The sequence below is a fragment of the Plecotus auritus genome (genome assembly GCF_963455305.1).
Source record: "Plecotus auritus genome assembly, chromosome: 9".
NCBI classification, from domain to species: domain Eukaryota; kingdom Metazoa; phylum Chordata; class Mammalia; order Chiroptera; family Vespertilionidae; genus Plecotus; species Plecotus auritus.
This window is the reverse complement of record NC_137783.1, coordinates 24,351,216-24,372,011: the sequence shown is the minus strand read 5'-3', so window position 1 is coordinate 24,372,011 and position 20,796 is coordinate 24,351,216. Positions and strand designations below refer to the sequence as shown.

General features: G+C 42.0%; 1 protein-coding gene across 2 annotated transcripts in view; it reads left to right on the top strand.

Annotated features, from left to right (window-relative positions):
* Window positions 1-20,796, top strand: part of PLCE1 (phospholipase C epsilon 1) — a 266,469-nt gene that overhangs the window by 176,101 nt on the left and 69,572 nt on the right. For both annotated transcript variants that reach the window (XM_080687601.1, XM_080687600.1), the window contains exons 4-8: window positions 1,359-1,504; window positions 4,720-4,978; window positions 6,763-6,968; window positions 14,412-15,087; window positions 20,347-20,529. In XM_080687601.1, the coding sequence (XP_080543727.1) occupies window positions 1,359-1,504; window positions 4,720-4,978; window positions 6,763-6,968; window positions 14,412-15,087; window positions 20,347-20,529 (1,470 nt within the window). The remainder of the gene's footprint in view (window positions 1-1,358; window positions 1,505-4,719; window positions 4,979-6,762; window positions 6,969-14,411; window positions 15,088-20,346; window positions 20,530-20,796) is intronic.

The window sequence follows — 20,796 nt, the reverse complement described above, 5'->3', positions numbered from 1 at the left end:
TCAGCCCAGACATTAGCCAAGATGAAGAAAGCAACTTAAGTGAATGCTGGTATCCAAGCACCAAAGTATAAGTAGCAGAAAAATAATCTTAGAGACTAAGCAGAGGATTTTGAGGCTGCATATCGTAAAGGGGGTCTTAGTACTCAGTTATTCTTGAATATCATACTCCAATCTGTGTAGAAAAGTCAAATCACATTAAAATAAATGTAAGCCCAGAGCTAGAGAACATTAGCGTTTGTGTATACACATTAGGCATTTACTAAGTGGATAATTAGTATCACCTCTGGGGCACACACCTAAGTTCATATTCAGGCTTTGCCACCTCTTGGTTGGGGACCTTGGGCAAGTCTCTTAGGCCTTCTGTCCCTCAGTTTTCTCTTCTATAAAGTGAGGGTAATAGTAGTCCCTGACTCTTAGGATTGTTGGGAGAGATAAATGAGTTATGTAAAGTGCTTAGCACAATTCCTGGTACATCATAAGTGCTATATAAGTAATTGCTCTTCTCATTTTTGTTTAGTCATTTGGGGAACATAATAGATAATGCATTTGTAAAAGACAGCTCAAAAATGTAGTTTTTCACTTGATATTATGTATTTTACTACTGATAAGTATCTTTCATTGATGGGCTAAGTGCACTGATTGCATTTAATCTTGCTGTCCATTGGTCAAATATATTTAAATCATTATCCTTTGGCCTTATTTTTGTATAGCTTCATGGAATTATATAGATCAGTGGTCGGCAAACTGCGGCTCGCGAGCCACATGCGGCTCGCGAGCCGCGGTTTGCCACTCTGTTGACTAATGAGTTTGCCGACCGCTGATATAGATCAAGAGGGAGTTCATGAATTGCCTTTCAGCCTCCTTATTTTTATTTTTATTTTTTTGTTCATCGTCACCCGAGGATATTTTCTCCATTAATTTTTAGAGAGAGTGGAAAGGAGGGGGAGGGGAGAGGAAGAGATAGAGACATCAGTGTGAGAGAAATACATCAACCAGTTGCCTCCTGCACCTGACTAGACTGAGGTTAAAACCTGCAACCCAGGTACATGACCTTGACCGGGAATCCAACTTGGGACCCTTCCATATGCAGGCTGGTGCTCTAACCACTTAGCAGCACCAGCCAGGGCCAGCCTATTGATTTTTAAAATGAAGATAAAGACTACAGAGAGGTTACATGACTTTCCCACCGCAAAGCCATGATGGAGAGTCAGTGAGAGTGTCACCTTAGTCTCTTGGTTGGATCCTTCATTACCTAATATTAAGAGTATTAGGAAAACAGTTCTTTTGTGGAAAAAAAAATTTTTTTGTCAAGCTTCCAGGACATAGTTTCAGTCAGTGCCCCTCTCTGCACTTTCCAGGTGAGCTCCTGGGTGACGTGGCTGATCCTCACAGCCGGCTCCATGGAGGAGAAGCGGGAAGTCTTCTCATATTTGGTGCATGTGGCCAAATGCTGCTGGAACATGGGCAACTACAACACTGTCATGGAGTTCTTGGCCGGCCTCAGGTATGTGCAGTGGGGAATACGGCTATCCGGGCACAGTTTCCTCTTCCTAGCTGAATGGCACTGAATTAACTGCCCTGGTAACCACATTTACCCAAAACAAGCAGTTGGTAGTGGCAATCAATACAAATCATTCCATCAGGTACCCATTGATCTGGAGGGATTTCTTTGTCCTTTTATTTCAGATACAGGAGATAAGTTGCTAGATGTTCTTATGATAAAATGATGGTAGAGGTAGAGCTAGTGTGCATGCCTTCAGGTTTAAAAATATTTAGATTATAAGTAATTGAACTGCATCAAGATAACTAAAGTTTTTTTTTAAGCAATTGGATGGAAAGAGAGAGCAACCTTATTATAAATGATTTTGGTTTTCTAATTGTACATTTTGCTTCCTCAAACTAAATTCTCAGCTATTTTAAGGAAACAATTAGAAATACAAAGATTTACGTATAATAATACTTAATCTTGGTGTCAGTTTAAAATAACCCAAATGAACAAGAGAAAAATGAAGGAACTAATAAGATACATCCATATACTGGAATGTTATTTAGCCACCAAAATTAATGTTTATGGCAATTTTTTAATATCATTGGAAAACAAGTAACATATAATACACGAAAATATGTGGAACAAAGCCATATGTAATAACCTCTGCAATATTTATACATCAACGTTTATAAAATATTTATACCAGGCAGACACAAATAGAATAAATACTAGAAGGAAAGATACCTAATGTAGATGGTATATCTTTGGGTGGATTTTCTATATTTTTGGTATTTTCCAGATTTTCTACAATGATCCTCTAGTACCTTTATAATCAAAAAGAGAAATAAAGGTTTTAAAATAGTGTCAATTCTCAATCTAACAAACAAACAAAAAACACACATTGATCTTTGCTGAGGTTTGACTACTCTATTACAGAAAGGATGATCAAGTAATGAGAACCATGTCTCATTCATTTACTCACTTCATTTATTTATACCTCCTTTTCCTGCCCCAAAATAGATTCTCACCAACCTATAAGAAACCAATTGTAGGACTAGCTGGACTTAATGGAGTGAAATCGGAAAAACTTTTATTCTCCTGACCTCACTGTGTTTCAAACCTGCTAACTGGCCCTGCCTCCCTTGGCTTGGATGACACCGTGGGAGAACCTCTCACTTTCCCAGCCACTGGTGTGGTTAACGAGCTGTCTCAGTTCGCCTATGCTCATGAGTGTGAATGAATCCCTGCAAAAAAAAAAAGCAGGTTTTCTAAGAGTGTACAGTGTGACACCATTTATATACAGTTTACAAAATAGACTGTTCTACAAACTGCTTAATGATATATGCACATGTTATGGAAGTATAAAGACCTGTTAGGGAATGAGATCACTGCACTCACAGCCATGGTCCCCTTTGGTGGGGGAGTGGCAGGGGAGCATGTCCGCAATGGAGGAATCCACTGGGGCCTCAACCGTATTGTTGTTGTTAATCCTCACTGGAGGATATTTTTTGCATTGATTTTAGAGAGAGTGGAAGGGAGGGGGAAGGTGGACAGGAAAGAGAGAGAGAGAGAGAGAGAGAGAGAGAGAGAGAGAGAGAGAAAGAAAGAAAGAGAGAGAGAGAGACCCACAGCAATTGGTTGCCTCCCACACTTGCTCCAACCAGGGTGGGGAACCTGCAACCCACGTATGTGCCCTTGACCGGAATGGAACCTGTGACCCTTCAGATTTCGGGCCGACGCTCAAACCACTTAGCAATGTTGTCCAGGACTCCACCGTATTATTAATGTTTTGTTTTTTAAACCGAGAGGTTGGTACATGGGTATTTGTCATGTTATATTTCTTTATTCTTTCAAATACCTTATATATTACATAATGAATTTTCAATCCAGTCTGATGTAAATCAAAATTGCAACCTCTCAGTTAATTTAAAGCTTTGCCCTTTTCCCACATTTGCAGCCCAACCAGTCTCAGAAAGCTGCAGTAGGATGAAAAGGAATGGTTTATCTTTTCTCTCCCTCCCTCCAACTCATGGTCCTGCAGGAAAAGTGGACAGGAGAGCAGAGAAGGAAGCAGGGTAGAGGAAGGAGGGATCTTTCTGGACCAGAACAGCCGTAATCTGGCCTCAGTGTTCCCACAGAGAGAGCTGTATGGGGTGATTTGGGAGCGTTTTCTAGTTATTCCCCGAACGTCCCCCATCTCCCATGGCACCATTGCCTGGCAAGAGGCGGTGCACCCTCCATCCCTAGGGTCCAGCTCCAGAGGCCCTGCCCTCCCAGACGTTCCTCTAGAGTCACCTCATTTGGCAGGCGGACCTTTTAAGATAGTGCAGGGCCAACTGCCTGGCACAGTGTCCACTCCCGACTCACAGGAAACACTCTCAGACTTTGCAAATGCATGACACACCCACTCGAACCTTCTCCCTCACATGGCAGCCTCTCTTGTCAGACTTTCCCAGGCAAGAGTCACACACCAGTCTGTGTGATCCACAAACTACCTAGGACACAGGTCCCCCGCTCCAAAGAGTCCACTTGAAGCCCCCAGACTTCGAGTGATGTCCCCTTTCCCCGTAACACTGATAGTATTCCCTCCCCGGCCAACCAGATGCAGTCGTGGCCGGTGGTGGCTACAAGACCACTGGGGTGCAGGGCAGTTTCAGGGACAACCTGGAACCTCTCCTTGGCACCAATTTCAAAATAGGCAAGTCCCATTTAACACCTTTTATGCAAATAATACTTCAAGGTAATGTCCCGTGGGATGAGCCAGTGGCTTGATGTCAAAGCTGGAGTCAGTAAAAGCAAAGAGGCTGAAGCAGGCCTTGCGTGCACCCCTGAGGGACTGGCGAATCTGGGGGTCACGTTGAAAGGATCAAGAGGAGTGGATGACACGTTTTCTGCAGGCAGCCCTCCATCAATACTCGTACAAACACTGTTCCCCAGAGGTTTCCCTCTGGGCATCGCTGCTGGGAAAGCTCCCGCCTAAGTTCAGTGCCCACCTTCCAAACTAACGCCTTCCACGTGGGTTTTCGTTTGTATCGGTCCTATTTCATTTTGTGCTTCAGTTTATAAAAGCAATGTTAGACATTGTTTGGGGAAGTAGGTGGAGATATGGATCCTAAATAAATATTAAAACAGAGAGAAAAAGAAAGACTGTATAGAATTTAGGCTATGTACTGTAAACCATATTATTTCTCCTTTGGTCTGAAAAAAAGGTATCATTTACTTGCAAATAGGTCAAGAAAAGTTTTAAAAATGTGGCAGTTCATGGACCAGTCTGACCTGGAGACCATGAGGAGCCTGAAGGACGCCATGGCTCAGCACGAATCCTCCTGCGAGTACAGGAAGGTGGTGACGCGGGCGCTGCACATCCCCGGCTGCAGGGTGGTCCCGTTCTGCGGGGTGTTCCTGAAGGAGCTCTGTGAAGTGCTGGACGGTGCCTCCGGCCTCATGAAGCTCTGCCCCAGATACAATTCCCAGGAGGAAACTCTAGAGGTGAGGCCTTTTGCAATCCTCGCCATCCGGAGCCTCACTGCTGTCCCTGGCTCGTCACTCACTTCAGTGAGGAGGATACCTTCATGACCCCAGGGGTCCGTTTTTACTGCTGTGTGGATCACTGTTAGGTCCCTGAGAGTTCCGGAGAACAGAACGCCAACCGGCACTGTTTGGGGCTTAGTATAGTTAAGTTAGCTTTTTTTTTTTCTTCAGAGAGGAAGGGAAGAGAGAAAAGCATCCATGATGAACGAGAATCATGGATCAGCTGCCTCCTGCACGCCCCCTACCGGGGATGGAGCCCACAACCCGGGCATGTGCCCCTGACTGGAATCGAACCTGGGACCCTTCAGTCCACAGGCCCAAGCTCTGTCCACTGAGCCAAGCCAGCCAGGGCTGGTTAAGTTAGCTTTAATGGGACAATGTGAAGGTACCAGTGGAAATTGGCATTGCTTTCTGATTTTTTTCTTAAGGTTGATGGGGTTTTCTTTTGTCTCATTGGTTGGGGATGTCTGGATGCAAAGGATAAAGGAAGTCAGGTGAGAGTCTTAACTTTTCCAAATCGGCAGAAGTAAGAATGTGGGCAAATCAGCAATGCCTTCCTCTCTTCCTTTGTGGGGGGGACGATGGAAAAGCTGGTGCCTCATCTGAAGATGGGCTCCAGGCTGCTGGCCATGGCTGCCTCACTTGTCCCAGGCCATTGCTTCCTGTTTCTGACTCCCAGAGAGGAGAGGACCATGTGAGCTTTGCCTCGGGGCATTGGGCACTGGAGAGGAGGGACACTGAGAAACTGGAAGAAGGTAAGAAACCTCCCTATTTTAGGTGTAGAAATGAAAGGAGAGACTAAACGGGAGGAGAGCTTCCTGGAGAATTTTGAGGAGTCCTATACCTGGAACTAGATTCATTTGTGGGACACACCTGGAAGTCCCACACCTGAATCTAGATTCATTCTCACCATGGTGGCAGTATCCGCCGATCTTACACACACACACACACACACACACACACACACACACACACACTCCCTCTTGGCGGCAGTGGGAAGACTCTTCTAAAACGTCGGCCTCTTCTATGTCACTCGGGCACAAAGGCGTCTCCTGGTACCTTTTGGGCACAGGCAACTCAGCCGGCTCCATCTCTCGGCTTATTTAAGGGGAACGAAAGTGTAAGAAATGAAGGAGAACCCTGAAAGCAAGTCCCCCAGCTGCACCCACACCAGCTCCCTTGTGCTTCAGGAGGGAACACCACATCTCAAGGCCCCGCTGCAGCAGGGGGATGGGAGAAACTTCCCAGTCAAGACACAGACTGTAAGAGTGCAAACACAACCAGGAAGCCTCTGGGTCGCCTTCGGACATATGGGAAGTAAAGCAAAATGCCACCTTTCTCGGTGATTTTATCTGGTTCCGTAGTACAGTACACTTTTTCATGGTTTTTCTCAGTTCTCCCTGCAAGGATAAAATAATCCTGCCCTTCCTCAGGAAAGTGGCTAATCTTCTCTCTAGGGAACCTTGGAATAATATTGCTTTTTTGTGTTTTCAATTCCAAGTGCAGTGTTAGTTCCTAGAGGGACTAAAGTTGTCTTAGTGAAAACAAGAGTAAGTTTTGATAGTTCATGTGGTGAAAGGAGAAAAAATGTGTTTCCTGGAGGTTCTTGTTTTTTTTTCCAATAAAATAGGCACAAATACCATTATTTATGACTATTACGATTTCATTTCTCTAGCCACGTAGGTTATTTAGATGTACTGTGTGACGTCGCAATAACAATCTCTCGGTATATTTTTCTGTAGTTTGTAGCTGACTACAGTGGACAAGATAATTTTCTACAACGCGTAGGACAAAATGGCTTGAAGAATTCGGAGAAGGAGTCCACCGTCAACAGCATCTTTCAGATCATCAGGAGCTGCAGCCGCAGTCTGGAGGCGGAGGACGAGGACAGCCCCAGTGAGGGGAGCAGCTCTCGGAAAAACTCCCTGAAGGACAAAGCTCGCTGCCAGTGAGTTTACATTTTAACGGGAAGGAGGGGGCTCGTTGCTTCTTCTTCCTATTTTGGTTTGGTTCCAGGCGGATGCCTAAAAAAAACCTACCACCTTTATCAGTAAGCAATGCTTCTTTCTCTTTCATCTTTACCAATTCTGAATTAGAATTTTTTTCTTTTTAAAAATATATTTTTTATTGATTTCAGAGAGGAAGGGAGAAGGAAAGAGAGAGAGAAACATCAATGGTGAGAGAATCATTGATCGGTTGCTTCCTGCACACCCCACACTAGGGATCGAGCCTGCAACCCATGCATGTGCCCTGACTAGGAATCAAACTGTTAACCTCTTAGTTCATAGGTCAACACTAAACCACTGAGCCATGCGGGCTGGGCAAGAATTTTTCTGTTTAATTTGGCTGCTTTGTTCTAAAATTACTGCTTATAATCTGATTTCTTGCCATCAGCCCTCTGAAGGAAACTAGAGCTACCCTGCTATTTCTAAAATCCAACCAATTAAATTTCAGGATTAGAACCACGGTCCCATTTGTTTATTTCATAGCTGCTATACAAACAGTTTTTAATAATCACTGAGTGGAACACAGGAGTGATGAGTATTAACATTTTTAAATGAAATATGGTGATTTAGTAGGGGTAGAGTGAGACCTAGATAGTATTTTTAGCAGCTTCCCCCAACCTTCGAGTGATTCTAAGTCTGGTGGTCAATGCTCTCACTTTCAGAAACACAGCTCTGTGAGGTGACAACCTCAGCTTTGCAACTGTTTAGTTGTTCCAATTGCTGTTTATCAGCAGGCATTGCAATCTAGCCAGATGTGCTTACCCACAACCAAATGGAAGACCAGAAACCAGGGGGGGGGCATGCGTGGCTTCTCTTCAAGGTTGTTTAGTCATGGTCAAGCCTGTCTCAAATGGCAGAGCCTGGCCCAGCTGGAGGAATCAATCCTTCAGCACCTCCAGATCTGTTAGGTCTACTGGCGTTGAAATCTTTGCTACAAAAGGTTTTATTTGTAGTCAGTACTCATGAATCAGACCTTTCCATTGTCTTAGGGTCCTTATACGTGTGTATGTGCATGTGTGTGTCTGTGTGTGTGTGCGTATGTGTGTGTGTGCGCGCGTGCGCGCGCGCGCGTGTGTGTGTGTGTGTGTGTGTGTGTGTTCGTAAACCATTGCTATTCATTTTGCAGATTCTTTCCCGGTTGTCTGTGTATGTGTGTGAGCCTACAATGGGAAGGGTGACAGTGTTTTCAGAAAATAATTTATTTGGAATTGGAGTACTAGATACTTAGACTCAGTGGTGAACACAGAAATGAATGCTTTGTATTTGAACTCCTAATGCTATTATGTTTTAAGGAGGTAAACCTATATTCCAAATTTCTTTGGGCCTCCTTCCTGACCTCACTTCCTTACTCATTCCTCCACAGAGGACCCAGTTGCTCAGAGGTTAACTGTTAGTGCCCTCACCAGTGTCCCAGCCCTAAAGTTCAAATGTCTCGCAGGTAGCTAGCTTTCTTTTAAGTTTATCTCAGTTCAAAGATTACTTGCAAGTTTTCTCACTAACAGTGTGTTGACTTTAGTATTATATATAGGTAGCATTATATATGTGTTAGTATATACAGTATCAGGGGACCACCTACAAATAAGCACATGTCTACCCAAGAAGCATCTCATAGCCATTTAACTCCTTAACCTATATCTACCTCTATTTACCTGTATAGGTATCTATGTATATATCTGCCTCCTTCCGCACAAAAAATTTTGTAGATGCCTATGAGAATAAATATAAATAATTGAAGATGTTAAGGGAAATAAGTTAGGGAGAAATAATACAAAAGTGTATGCTCTACATTCTTTATAGTGACTTAATTTTGTTCTGAGATTCTTAATAGCCAAAAGGAAGATGGAGTCATGATTTATTACAAGTTTCACGGTATTTATAAGAAAAATCAAATAGACTTTTGGGATAAACCTTTTCTTCCTATTGAGTTCTGGCAAAAATTCATTCCTTAAATCCTACTATAAGGGAAACATCATCTCTGAATAGATAAAATAATGAATTTCATATGGCTCTTTTTTTATAACACCCTTTACTTGTTTTGGGGTGGGGTGTTAATTAAAAGTGTCCACCTTTCTAAAATACCTTCAGGAGTGTTACCTTCGGTTGAGCCTCAGAGACCAAGCTGCTGAGCTTTCCCTTCACCTTCACCATCTTTTCCATTTGCTGGGGATTCCTTCAAGTGATAAATTTCTTACCTAATCCTATCACCTCTCATGACATTTTTATTTCCAACCTTCTGCTTATTCTCTTGTTCTCTTTCTAACGGTTTTACCATCTACATCCTAAGAACATTTCTCTTCCGCTTCCCATTTTCCAGATCCTGCTTCTAAGCACTCTTAGGAGGAGGGGAAATAGCTCAAAAATGTAAATATTTCTTTTACAAAACCTGTGAAGCCATGTTGAAATGCTCACATTGTAACCTCTGTGTCTCAGTACTAGGAACAGTTTCTTTACTCCACGTGACTGCGACTCTGAAATGAAGCGCTGGACACACGAGGCGGGAGTGGGGTGTTTGATAAAGTCACTGAAAGCAGACCAGCGGGCCCTGTTTCCAGGACTTGGGAATCGATTCCGGGTCCAGAGCCTCATACTGATGTTGTAAATACAATTCTGATAATAATGATATTAGTAATATTTAACATGCTATTATTTATTGAGAGTCACTTTTAACAAACATTGTCATAATATTTTATATATGTTACATTATTTAATCCTCACAGCAGTTGCCTTTTCCTCGTGATCTCTCGCCCAGCAGGGCTAGGATTTAACCTCAGCTAACGGGCTCCAAAGTCCACACACCACCCAGATATGATTTAGAAGCTGCCTATGGTTGAGGAAAGTGCTAGGTTAATTAAAAGCAAGAATTTGCCAGAAGCAAGCTTAAAAGTCTGATGTTATTAGAGAGCAGCTATAGTTAGTCCTTTGGAGAAGGTATACATTTTCTCTGATCTTACAAAATTAATTTAGGCTTATCACCTGATGAATTATGTTCATGTAATCATATTAACTTTGTAGGAAGTCATGAAGGGTTATTAAGAAAATACACTTGGCCCTAACCGGTTTGGCTCAGTGGATAGAGCGTCGGCTTGCGGACTGAAAGGTCCCAGGTTCAATTCCGGTCAAGGGCATGTACCTTGGTTGCGGGCACATCCCCAGTAGGAGGTGTGCAGGAGGCAGCTGATTGATGTTTCTCTCTCATCGATGTTTCTAACTCTCTATCCCTCTCCCTTCCTCTCTGTAAAAAAGCAATAAAATATATTTAAAAAAAGAAAAGAAAAGAAAATACACTTGTCCCCTAAGAGAATATTTTCATCAGGGAACATTAGAAAAGTGTTTATCTATTAATTTATCATTTCTAACTGGAGGATACTACAGAAGCCCTCTGGGGTGGGATACAAACTTTCCTTCTCTTTTTACTCTGTCGTCCTCTCCTTAAGACATATGACTTGTTTGACAAGGTAGTTTCTTTACTGGTAAACCACATCTTTGACATTTGGTTAATGTTATTTGGTTCCTAAATAAATCTTTAAGTTCCACCTTATTCCTTTTTGTAAACCCACAGAAACGTGTCTCCTGAGAGGGTCAGGTATAGAAGTGCATAAAATCCGCTAAGAGACAAAGCTACTAGGTTCCTTCTCAAAAGGAACTTATTTCTTTACAAACAATTGTCCGTTTTATCTGGGCACTGGTCCCTGGAAGAATGCTTTGTAAAGGAATATTAACACTGAGCATTAGTTCTTTTGTTCTGAAAAAAAAAAAGAAAAGAAAAAGAAGAAAGAAACTGACTCCAAGAAAGAGTGTCTATTCTCTCGCCCAGCTCGCATCATCTCTGAGCAGCAGAAATGGGCTCCAGAAAAGCTTAGAGTTTTCCTTTCCAGACACTATTCTTCATAATTAATGCTTGTAGGTTTTTTTTGGCTGGAAAATGCTTGATTTAGTTCAGAACTCAAACTAAACAAAATATGGGAAACACCATTTCTCTTGCTAAATGAAAATCAGAAATTTTAAGTCCAGCTTAACATATGTTGTATTTCATGGGTACTAACACTTCCCAATTGAATCCTTTTTGTACTTGAAAAACAAAACAAAACAAAAACAAAAAGTATGACATAAAGAATATGGAAATGGTTCCAAAGAAAGGAAATAAAAAGATTAAAGGGCTTGGCTGTGGTCTAAAGAAAGCCCCTCTAGAGGAACAGCTGGGCTGGGTTAGGCTCCGGAACGGAAGTGGGGAAGGAGAAGTGGGAGGGAGGAAACCTCCGTCTTCCTATACTTAATCATAGTGGTATACTTCACTGAGCCAGATGCTGTGCTGTGTGCTTCACAGGTGTTATTTTATTTGAACTTCATCATTTATCTGTAAAATGAATATTGTCTTTTTGCCAATAACAGATAGGTAAAGTGAGGCTCAGAGAAGTAGAGTCCTTTGACTAGGTCACACAGCAAATAGGTGGTGGAGCTGACCATTAGACTTAGGGTGATTCTAGAGGGCATGTTCCTAATCACCGTGCTGTATGTGGGGGGCATGGGCACAGTATAGTATATGTAAGAGGACACAGTATTGGTTTTCCGTTGTTACTGAGAGCAATTTCATCAGGATGGAATTAAGTGACTACAAAAGACTTTTTTCTTTCTTTCTTCACCTTTTTATGTGGAAATGGAACATTAAGTGCAGAAAGTAGAATGTATTTTTGCACATAGCAACCAGATCTTGATTTCCAATAACTTTCTTCAAGAAAAGAAAGCAAAGCTCCTTGAAGAAATGGTTGATTCTAGGACGGGGCCTGGAAATACACAGATGAGCCAGGAACATGTTGTTGTGCCAGAAAGTAGAGATGTGCTTAAAAAAACAACAAAACAGACTGTCAACATGACTTACCCCTGTGGACGCTGACCTGGCCGAGGGAGTGTTGGTCATGGGCTGTTTTTTTAAAAAGTACACAAGAGCCGACTACAAACGCTCCCAATGGCCAATTTGAGCAAAATAAAGTAGCATTTGATTATAACTTAAAGTGTTAAATAAATATGCACGAGTTCATATAGATAAATGATAAATAAACAAATGAGGGAGAAGAGATAATTCCAAATAACTTATTAGGTACTCTGCCTGTAGGAGTTAGAGCATAACTCCTCACTCCTTACACGTGGGCTGCGCCTAGTGACTTCCTTCCAAAGAGGACAGTATAGAGAGGAGGTTTTAAAAGAAAAACCAGCCCATGACCAATACCCCTCACCCAGGTCAGCGTCAACAGGGGTAAGTCGTGTTGACAGGCTGTTCCCTAGATATGACGTGATGTGAATGCCACTCCCTCCGTGGGCTTCCTGCCCAGAACCTCCAACCCCAGGCTACTTATAAGAAAAATATCAGGCAAATTCTAATTGAGGGACATTCTACAAAACACCTGAGCAGTGTTTCTCAGAACTGTCAAGATCATCAAAAACAAGGAAAGGCTGAGAAACCATAATGTCTAAGAGGAACCTAAAGCAACTGGACAACTAACTACAATGTGGTGTCCTGGGTGAAGTCCTGGGACAGAAAAAGGACATGGGTAAAAAACGAAGGAAATCTAAATAGAGTATGGACTGTTGTGAATAGTAATGTGTCAGTATTGGTTTATGAATTGTGTCAGATATACCATCCTTAATATAAGATGTTAATAATAGGGGAAAGTGGATGCAGAGGTATACTCTCTTTGCAATTTCTCTACATATCTAAAACTATTCTAAAATTTAACATTTTCTTAAAAACTAATGTACTAGTATTTGAATAATTATCAAGTGAATATGTGCATAACTACCACCCAGAGTGGAAACATGACCAGCTCCCATAAACCCCTTATTTCCTTTCTTAATTATATCAATAACTTCTCCCCCTAGAGAAAAATTGACTGCTGTCAATTTTATGACAATACATCCTGCTTTTCTTTATAATTTTACCACTATTATGCATTGCTACATTTTTTCCTGATTTAGAAATTTACATGTATATAAATGTAGTATCATTTCTTGTGTGTCTTGCCTACGATTTGCCCAGGTTGTTGCACGTAGTTAGCTGTTGGGTGTTATTTTCATTGCTGTGCAGAATTACATTGTATGAGTACACCAGGTTTTATTTTCCATTTTATCGTTGCTGGACATTTGGGTTGTTTCCAGGGTGAGTAATCTGAAAAGGATATTCTGACCATCAGATTTGTGAGATCTCCTATAGGTTTCTTTTTCTGTTTTTATGTGAGGCGAGGAGGAAGACCTGCTATTTGGAAGCAGGACTAGGATCTTGCTTAGGGACCAGGATCTAGACTGAGTCCAAGAAGCCCAGGGCTGCTGCTGCTCATGCTTCACCAAGAGGCAGTGGGCTGCCCAAGTGCCTCAGGTCGATGGGAACATTCCTTCCCAGGCATGTGTGGACCGGCTCCTTCTCAGTTTTACCACTTTGCTTGTAATGTGCATGGGTCAAACAGCAGAAACCTTGATCTTACTAACAATCCCTCGTGCTTTGAAGAGAATGAATCTCTCTTGGGCATCTTCCTACCCAGGCGACCAGATAGGAAGGAGGCAGTGGTCTCCCTTGCCTTCCCCCGTCCCTACCCCCAGATCCTTCTGGTTCTAAAAACACAGGTTCCTCACTCAGGGCAGGAAACGCGCTAACTTTTCTAAGCAGACAAGTCCTTTGTGTGCACACACACCCAGTGAGAATCTAAGGTTGTGTCAGGGAGACCTGTTTTCTCCTCTGGCCACCATGACTCTATTTCCCAACGAGCGTCTTTGAACTAATCCGTGTTTGATTTTTAACAGAGGGTCTTCTCAGGCCAGCTTATTAAGGCTTGGTTTGCCTACGTTAGCCTTGCTGTATTCAGTTCATGACTCTTGTTAATGATCAAGTTGAAGGCAAAAGAACCTAGTGATAAAGGTTCCAGGCTAAAGAGTCAGACAGACCAGAATCCTGCCTCGGGTAGGCCTCTTCTGAGCTGGGTAACCTGGAGCGAGTTACCCACCCCTTCTGAACCTCAGGTATCTTTGTAGGATTTAAAAAAAAAAATAGTAAGAAACCTTACTTCAAAAGTAGGATCAAGTGCAAAAATGTATGTAGAATATTTAACACAGTTCCTGACACAAGAGGGAAAATGAATACATGATGATGATTGCTGTTGACGTTAAAATACGTAACTGAACTAGTAATTTCTTTCCTTATCCCTGTGTTTATAATATCGCTATATATAAGGTTTTAGAACATAGCTATAAAAATTACTGTGACTTTTAGCATCTTATGTTTTCTATGCTAATTTGAATTTATAGTGGAATATAAAATGATGTCTAGTGTCAGTGAAAGGCTTTGTGTTTTCCTCACTTCTGCTTGTAAGACAGACCGGATTTGTATCTCTTTCCATCAGGTTTGTAATTGGAGATTTGCTGGATGCGGAAAATGACATCTTTGAGCAGCCCAAAGAATGGGACCCTCCTGGGTTAGAAGAGCCACAGAAGGCCTTTGACCACGGGGTAGAGCTCATCCCCTGGTACGTGCTATCCATCCGAGCTGACGTGCACCAGTTCCTGCTGCAGGGGGCCACGGTCATCCACTATGACCAGGACACGCACCTCTCTGCCCGGTGCTTCCTCCAGCTTCAGCCTGACAATAGCACCTTGACCTGGATAAAGCCCACCACGGCCTCCCCAGCCAGTGCAAAAGCAAAACTTGGTGTGCTTACTGCCACGTCCGAGCCTGGCAAATTCCCGTTACTGGGCAACGCTGGATTAAGTGGCCTGGTGGAGGGGGTCTTGGATCTGTTTTCCGTAAAGGCTGTGTACATGGGGCACCCTAGCATTGATATACACACTGTGTGTGTTCAGAACAAACTAAGTAGCATGTTTCTCTCAGAGACTGGTGTGACGCTTCTCTATGGGCTTCAGACCACGGACAATAGATTACTGCACTTTGTGGCACCAAAGCACACAGCTAAAATGCTCTTCAGCGGATTGTTGGAACTCACTAAAGCTATGAGAAAGATGAGGAAGTTCCCTGACCAAAGACAGCAGTGGCTGCGGAAACAGTACGTCAGCCTCTATCAGGTAAGGGGTGTGACCTTCCCTCTCTCCTCAATAGCATCATTCTCGGGTATAAATCTTGTGAAAGCACTCTTGGCAACTAGACCACCAGGGCTCATTCTCCCAGCTCAGTCGCTTCCTACCTGAGTGATAGTGGGCAGCTCTTACTTAGCCTCTCTGTGCTCAGTCTTTATCTATAAAATGAGAAGAACAGCAATACCTATTCATAGGGCGGCTGTGAGGTTTCATTGAGTCAATATGTGTAAAGGCATAATGTAAATTCATATAATAAAGGATATATTGGTTCATGGTAGGTCCTATTATTACTTGGTATGAAAATAGTGACTGTGGTCATTGTACCTCTCACATCTGGAAAGAAACCAGTTAATGTAAAAGCATTTTCCCTTAAAGCTTCCATTGAAAGCGTTGGGATCTGAACACTTTTGTTATTAATTAGGGACTAACTGATACATTGGAAACCTTCACTTTGGGAATAGAAATCCTGCTCCATCACCTAATATGCTACGTGACTCTCGGGGAGTTATTTAACTGACTGTATTTCTAACTATAGAACTTGTAAGATCAACAGAAACTTTCCCAAGTGTGGGCTAATTCACATGGAGTTCCTCCCAACAAGGTTTGCAGTGGAAGCAGCCTTGGGAGGTAGTTTCTCACAGTCAGCTGCTGAACCTGAGTCTCTCATTAACCCTAAATTATCAGGTACTGTTAAACCACCCCTCCCCCTCCCCACCACACTGTGTTCAGGACTGACAGCAGGACTGGGCTGGAGGAGGTGGTGAGAAGAGACTCCATGCTTGTGGAGAAAGCAGGGCAGAAACTGGAAACTGAGTCACAGGCCCCGCCACAAGGCTACACTATCAATAGCATTGTCAAACGAGCTGTATCAAAGCATTCGGTTTCTCTTTTTTATGCTTTTCTATCTCTGGGGGAAGGGGGACTTAACTTTTTTATTATGTCCAGAACAAATAGAACTATGACTTAAAGTACTAAAATGACTGGTTTCATGTACTTTTCACAGTTCTAACATGTTTCTGACAAGTAGACACATTTCCCCTGCGGAATGTAAAGAGAGGTGCATATAATTCTCCTGCTTTCCCACTTCCTCGTGCCCATGCAATACCTCTGAAGAGAGATCATATCCTGAATAAGTAACTTGACTAATTAATTAATAAGCACATAGGCCTACATACACGGGTATGCTAATGCTGCACAGCACGAAGCCCATTTTAGTTAATTCATCTAAAGTGGAAACCAGAATACCTGCTTCCTATCTACTCCACAGGGAGCTTTCAATGCTGCTTGGAGGAAGGGTCTTCAGGAGGGATTATGAATATTGATTTTTACTTACAATCATTCCACAGCCTTATAGAATCATGGAAATCCAGTCAACCTTCGGCCATAAACCAAAGTCTTTGAGCTCAATTACAACCACTGGCACAAAGGCTATGTGATTTATTGGCTCCGTTCTATTTGTTTCCTTCCCAAGCTTAAAGCATAAAGTAGCTGAATTAATCCATAAAGTGTACTTGGTTTCTCAGTTTTTGCTGAAAGAGGCACCAGCTCAGACCATGAACAGCTTATGAGAAGAAGGAAGAGGTGCTGCTAGAGCAAAGACACAGGAAGTGACCTGGGGCAAACTCACTCCTATCAGCAGCAAACCCAGCTACACCTCTCCCTTCCCCCTACCAAACCCTCCTCCCTCCTCCCTGCATGGAACCAAGTGGTTACAGTGGAAAGGCAAAACAACTCCATATATCTCAGTCTCTTCTGAAAACATAGGTGATGTTCTTCCTCAAAACATTGTTCTACATGAACTGCCCAGGAAGGAAGGCAACATGTCTTAGAAATAAACACTAGAGATTTCTTAGTCAACAAACTGACGATTTTCCTATTATACAGACTTGTTCTCAGACTATCTTAAGGAACATCAAAATGATGCTAATTTGGTACTTGGAGAACAAAAGGTCAAATAGGCAGCATGCGAAATGCCCCTCTTGGTGACTTATAATAAGGCTTAGCACATTTAAGGCTTGGAGGAGTCCCAAGTACAAAAGAAACCTATTTAAATGTATATTTAAGTTAAAGAAATTTATTTTTTAAAAAAAGTCTTGAGTTCTTCAAAACTTCTTTTAAGGGCCCTGCAAGAATATTTCTTTATCTCTAATTTGGGAAGAGCTTGTATAGAAAATAATATTTCTAACATTCGAGTCCCCTTGTGTGATGAATGCATGCGACATTACCTTCAAATAAAAGTATTTTAATATTTGTAAACTGATCTAATGGAAATAGTAGCAGGAGATAAGGCAAAAGTCAAGAAGAAATAGTGACATTAGTAATGAAGCCTAGGAATACAGGAAAGTAAAAGAAAGTAAACCACGCGGCGATTTGATGTGGAGTGTAGAGGAAAAACTAGTATCAAAAACTTTGGCTTAAGGTTATCATGGGCAGAGCTAAGAACCCATAATCCTGGGTATTTGGAAAGATCTCTGGGAAGCTGAGAAGGTTAAATATAGGATTACCAGGTAGACAGACTTCTTTGGTAGTAAGCAACAGAAACGAATTCTTACTATCTTCAAGAAAAATAAGGATTTATTCAAAGGATTAGATCAGTTTAACTCTCTTCAATATATAATGTGCAAAGATATGCCAAGAGGTAAAAGTGCATGAATACCTTTTAAGGAATCGATTTCCTGATCCTCAACTTCCACATGAACTTTTTTCTAAAACTGAGAATGTGCTTTCACTCACAGTAGTCCTTCTCCCAAATTAAAAGTAGAAGGTGCATCCTTCACCCATCCCAAACGGGGTTATTGTTTTGTATAAAACGAAAGAAAGGTTCTAACATTTCAGATCCCAGAAAATCTCCTTTAAAGATTAAACAAAGGAATCCTACCTTTTTCAGGCCTAAGATATTTTTGTTAAGAGTAAAGGCTGGCCCTGACCAGTTTGGCTCAGTGGATAGAGCGTCGGCCTGCGGACTCAAGGGTCCCAGGTTCGAATTCCGGTCAAGGGCATGTACCTTGGGTTGCGGGCACATCCCCAGTAGGGGGTGTGCAGGAGGCAGCTCATCGATGTTTCTCTCTCATCGATGTTTCTAACTCTCTCTCCCTCTCCCTTCCTCTCTGTAAAAAATCAATAAAATATATTATAGAAAAAAAAAAAAGTTAAGTTTGGCCCATGTTGGAATGTTCTGATTTAGAAAAGCCAAAGCAATAGAGGCTCATTCTTTTATATGTAGAAGGTAATTGGGTCTATTACATTTCTTATTAGAGACTTTCTTTTTAGAGCAGTTTTGGGTTTACAATAAAATTGAGAGAATGGTACATTGGTTTTCCATGAACCTCCCACCGCCATGCATACATAGGCTCCCGCATAGTCAGCATCACGCACCAAAATGGTACATTTTCTTACAAAGAATGAGCCTACATTGACACATCATAATCACCCAAAATCCACAGTTTACCTTAGTGTTCACTCTGGGTATATTTACTTGCCATCTGTATGTCTTCTTTGCCTAAGTATCTGTTACAGTCTTTGGCCCGTTTTTTAAATCAGGTTAATTGCCTTGTTATTGTTGAATGTTAAGATTTCTTTGTATATTTTGGATAGCAGTCCTTTATCAGATGTTTCTTTCGCAAATATTTTCTCCCATTTGGTGGCTTGTCTTCTAATTGTCTTGATAGTATCTTTCACAGAGCAGATGTTTTTAAATTTTAATGGAGTTATTAAATTTTAGAAAATGTATTAGTTAAGACCCATAGATAAAATTTTTATAAAATTTCTTTTGTATGTAGAGTATGTTATTCAGTAAGGCAGATAAAACGTATTTATGAAATTGGGTCATTGGCTACTTTGGAGCCAGTTGTAGGGACCTGTTAGCTGGGACTCTCTTCAGCAAGCCTACACCAGGTGGCATGATCTCCAGCCATTTTTATTCTCACATCACTGCATTCAAGATTCTTCTTCCAGAGAGAGAGGTTCTGATGGGCTTCTTTGGATCCTGTGTCAACCATTGGTCAAGAGATGTTAAACCCATGACTACATCCAGGGGAGAAGGGATAAAGTAAAATTGGGGTATGGTTAGAGAAAAGAGAAATGATTAATGGACAGGTATAAATCACAGATATCCACTACAAGAGAGCACCAAAAGTTTCCCACATCAAGTATCTAATTTGCTCAGCATCCTGGGATTCTGAACAGGATGCAGGAAGTGAGAGGTCACAACTCAAGTCATAAAATCAGACAGTCATTGAGCATTAGGAAGAAGGAGCAGGCACACACACACACACACACACACACACACACACACACACACACGGCCTCTTTATTATTTACAAAGCAAAATCCATTTACAGCCACTTCTATGGAACTACAAAGGAGGACTAGCCTTAAACATTTGCAGATAATAAAGGTAGTAAATGGAAAGTATTTTTAAAAGAGCCCTTTTATGCAACCTGTGAGCTATCAATATCTTTAATTCATATGCAACTTTTTGTAGTTTTATTAACTGGTTTCCTAACTTATAGGGAGAATTTTTTACCATTGTCAATTGAACAATTTAATTCAATAAATAAATTCTCGCTGCTCACTGCATGTTATATGGTATTGCCTTAGGAGAAACAGCTACTGTAGGTCACTGCCCACCCTTTGAGTGTGTTTTTGCTGCTCACAGCATCCTATGCCTGGTGTTCTGAGTCCCTGGGCTCTCTATCCTCGGATGTTAGTCACTTGGGAGGATGGCAGCCCAACTATTTGAGGTGTTCTTCAGAACCCTCCAGAGTGAAAGATAGGGTATGACACATACCCTATCTTTAAAGTCAGACTGTCCCAAGCATCAAACAATGTGGAAACACTAGTGAAACAATACCAAATAAGGATTGATTTTACTTAAATAGATTCACACACACCCAAGTCCTCCAAAGCCCTAATTTGCGAAATACATCTTAATGAATTTTTTGCAGTGGTAATTCTGTACGTAACCTGGGAAGGGAAATTATTTTTGTTAGTACCAGTTGGACACAGCCCTATTAAAGCACGTCACTGGAACTCAGCAGGGAGGTGACCAGGACTACAGAGGATGTGATGAAATCCCCCACAGAGACCTGAGGATTAGAAAATAGAGCCACTTGGGTGGCCAGATTGTTATTCCTCAGTGGCTGCCTGTGCTCCTCCATCCCTGGGAATTTCCTGGAAGCCATGCATGTATTTACTTCCCCATTGCTTGCTGTTCCCGTCTATGTTCAGCATATGGTTCTTCTACAGGAGGATGGACGGTATGAAGGCCCAACTTTGGCTCAAGCTGTGGAGTTGTTTGGTGGCAGACGATGGAGTACTCGAAACCCCAGCCCTGGGACATCAGCAAAGAGTGCCGAGAAGCCCAACATGCAGAGGAACAACACCCTGGGCATCGGTGCTGCTAAGAAGAAGAAGAAAATCCTTATGAGGGTAGAGTATTACTTGTTTATTGAGCATCAGACCCAATCATCTGGGACCATTGCATGGTCTGTATCACCATGAATGATCTTAGGTTATTTGGATTGGGGACAACATGAGGCATAAAATAAATGAAGTACAAGGGTCTACCCAGCACCTCCTGGGTACCACACCCAGTGCTAGGAACTGAGTCAACAACACCAGAAAAAAGTCAGGGTCCATAGAGGGACACAGATGCGTTAATAAACACAGTGAGATCTGAATTAAGTCATTGTTATG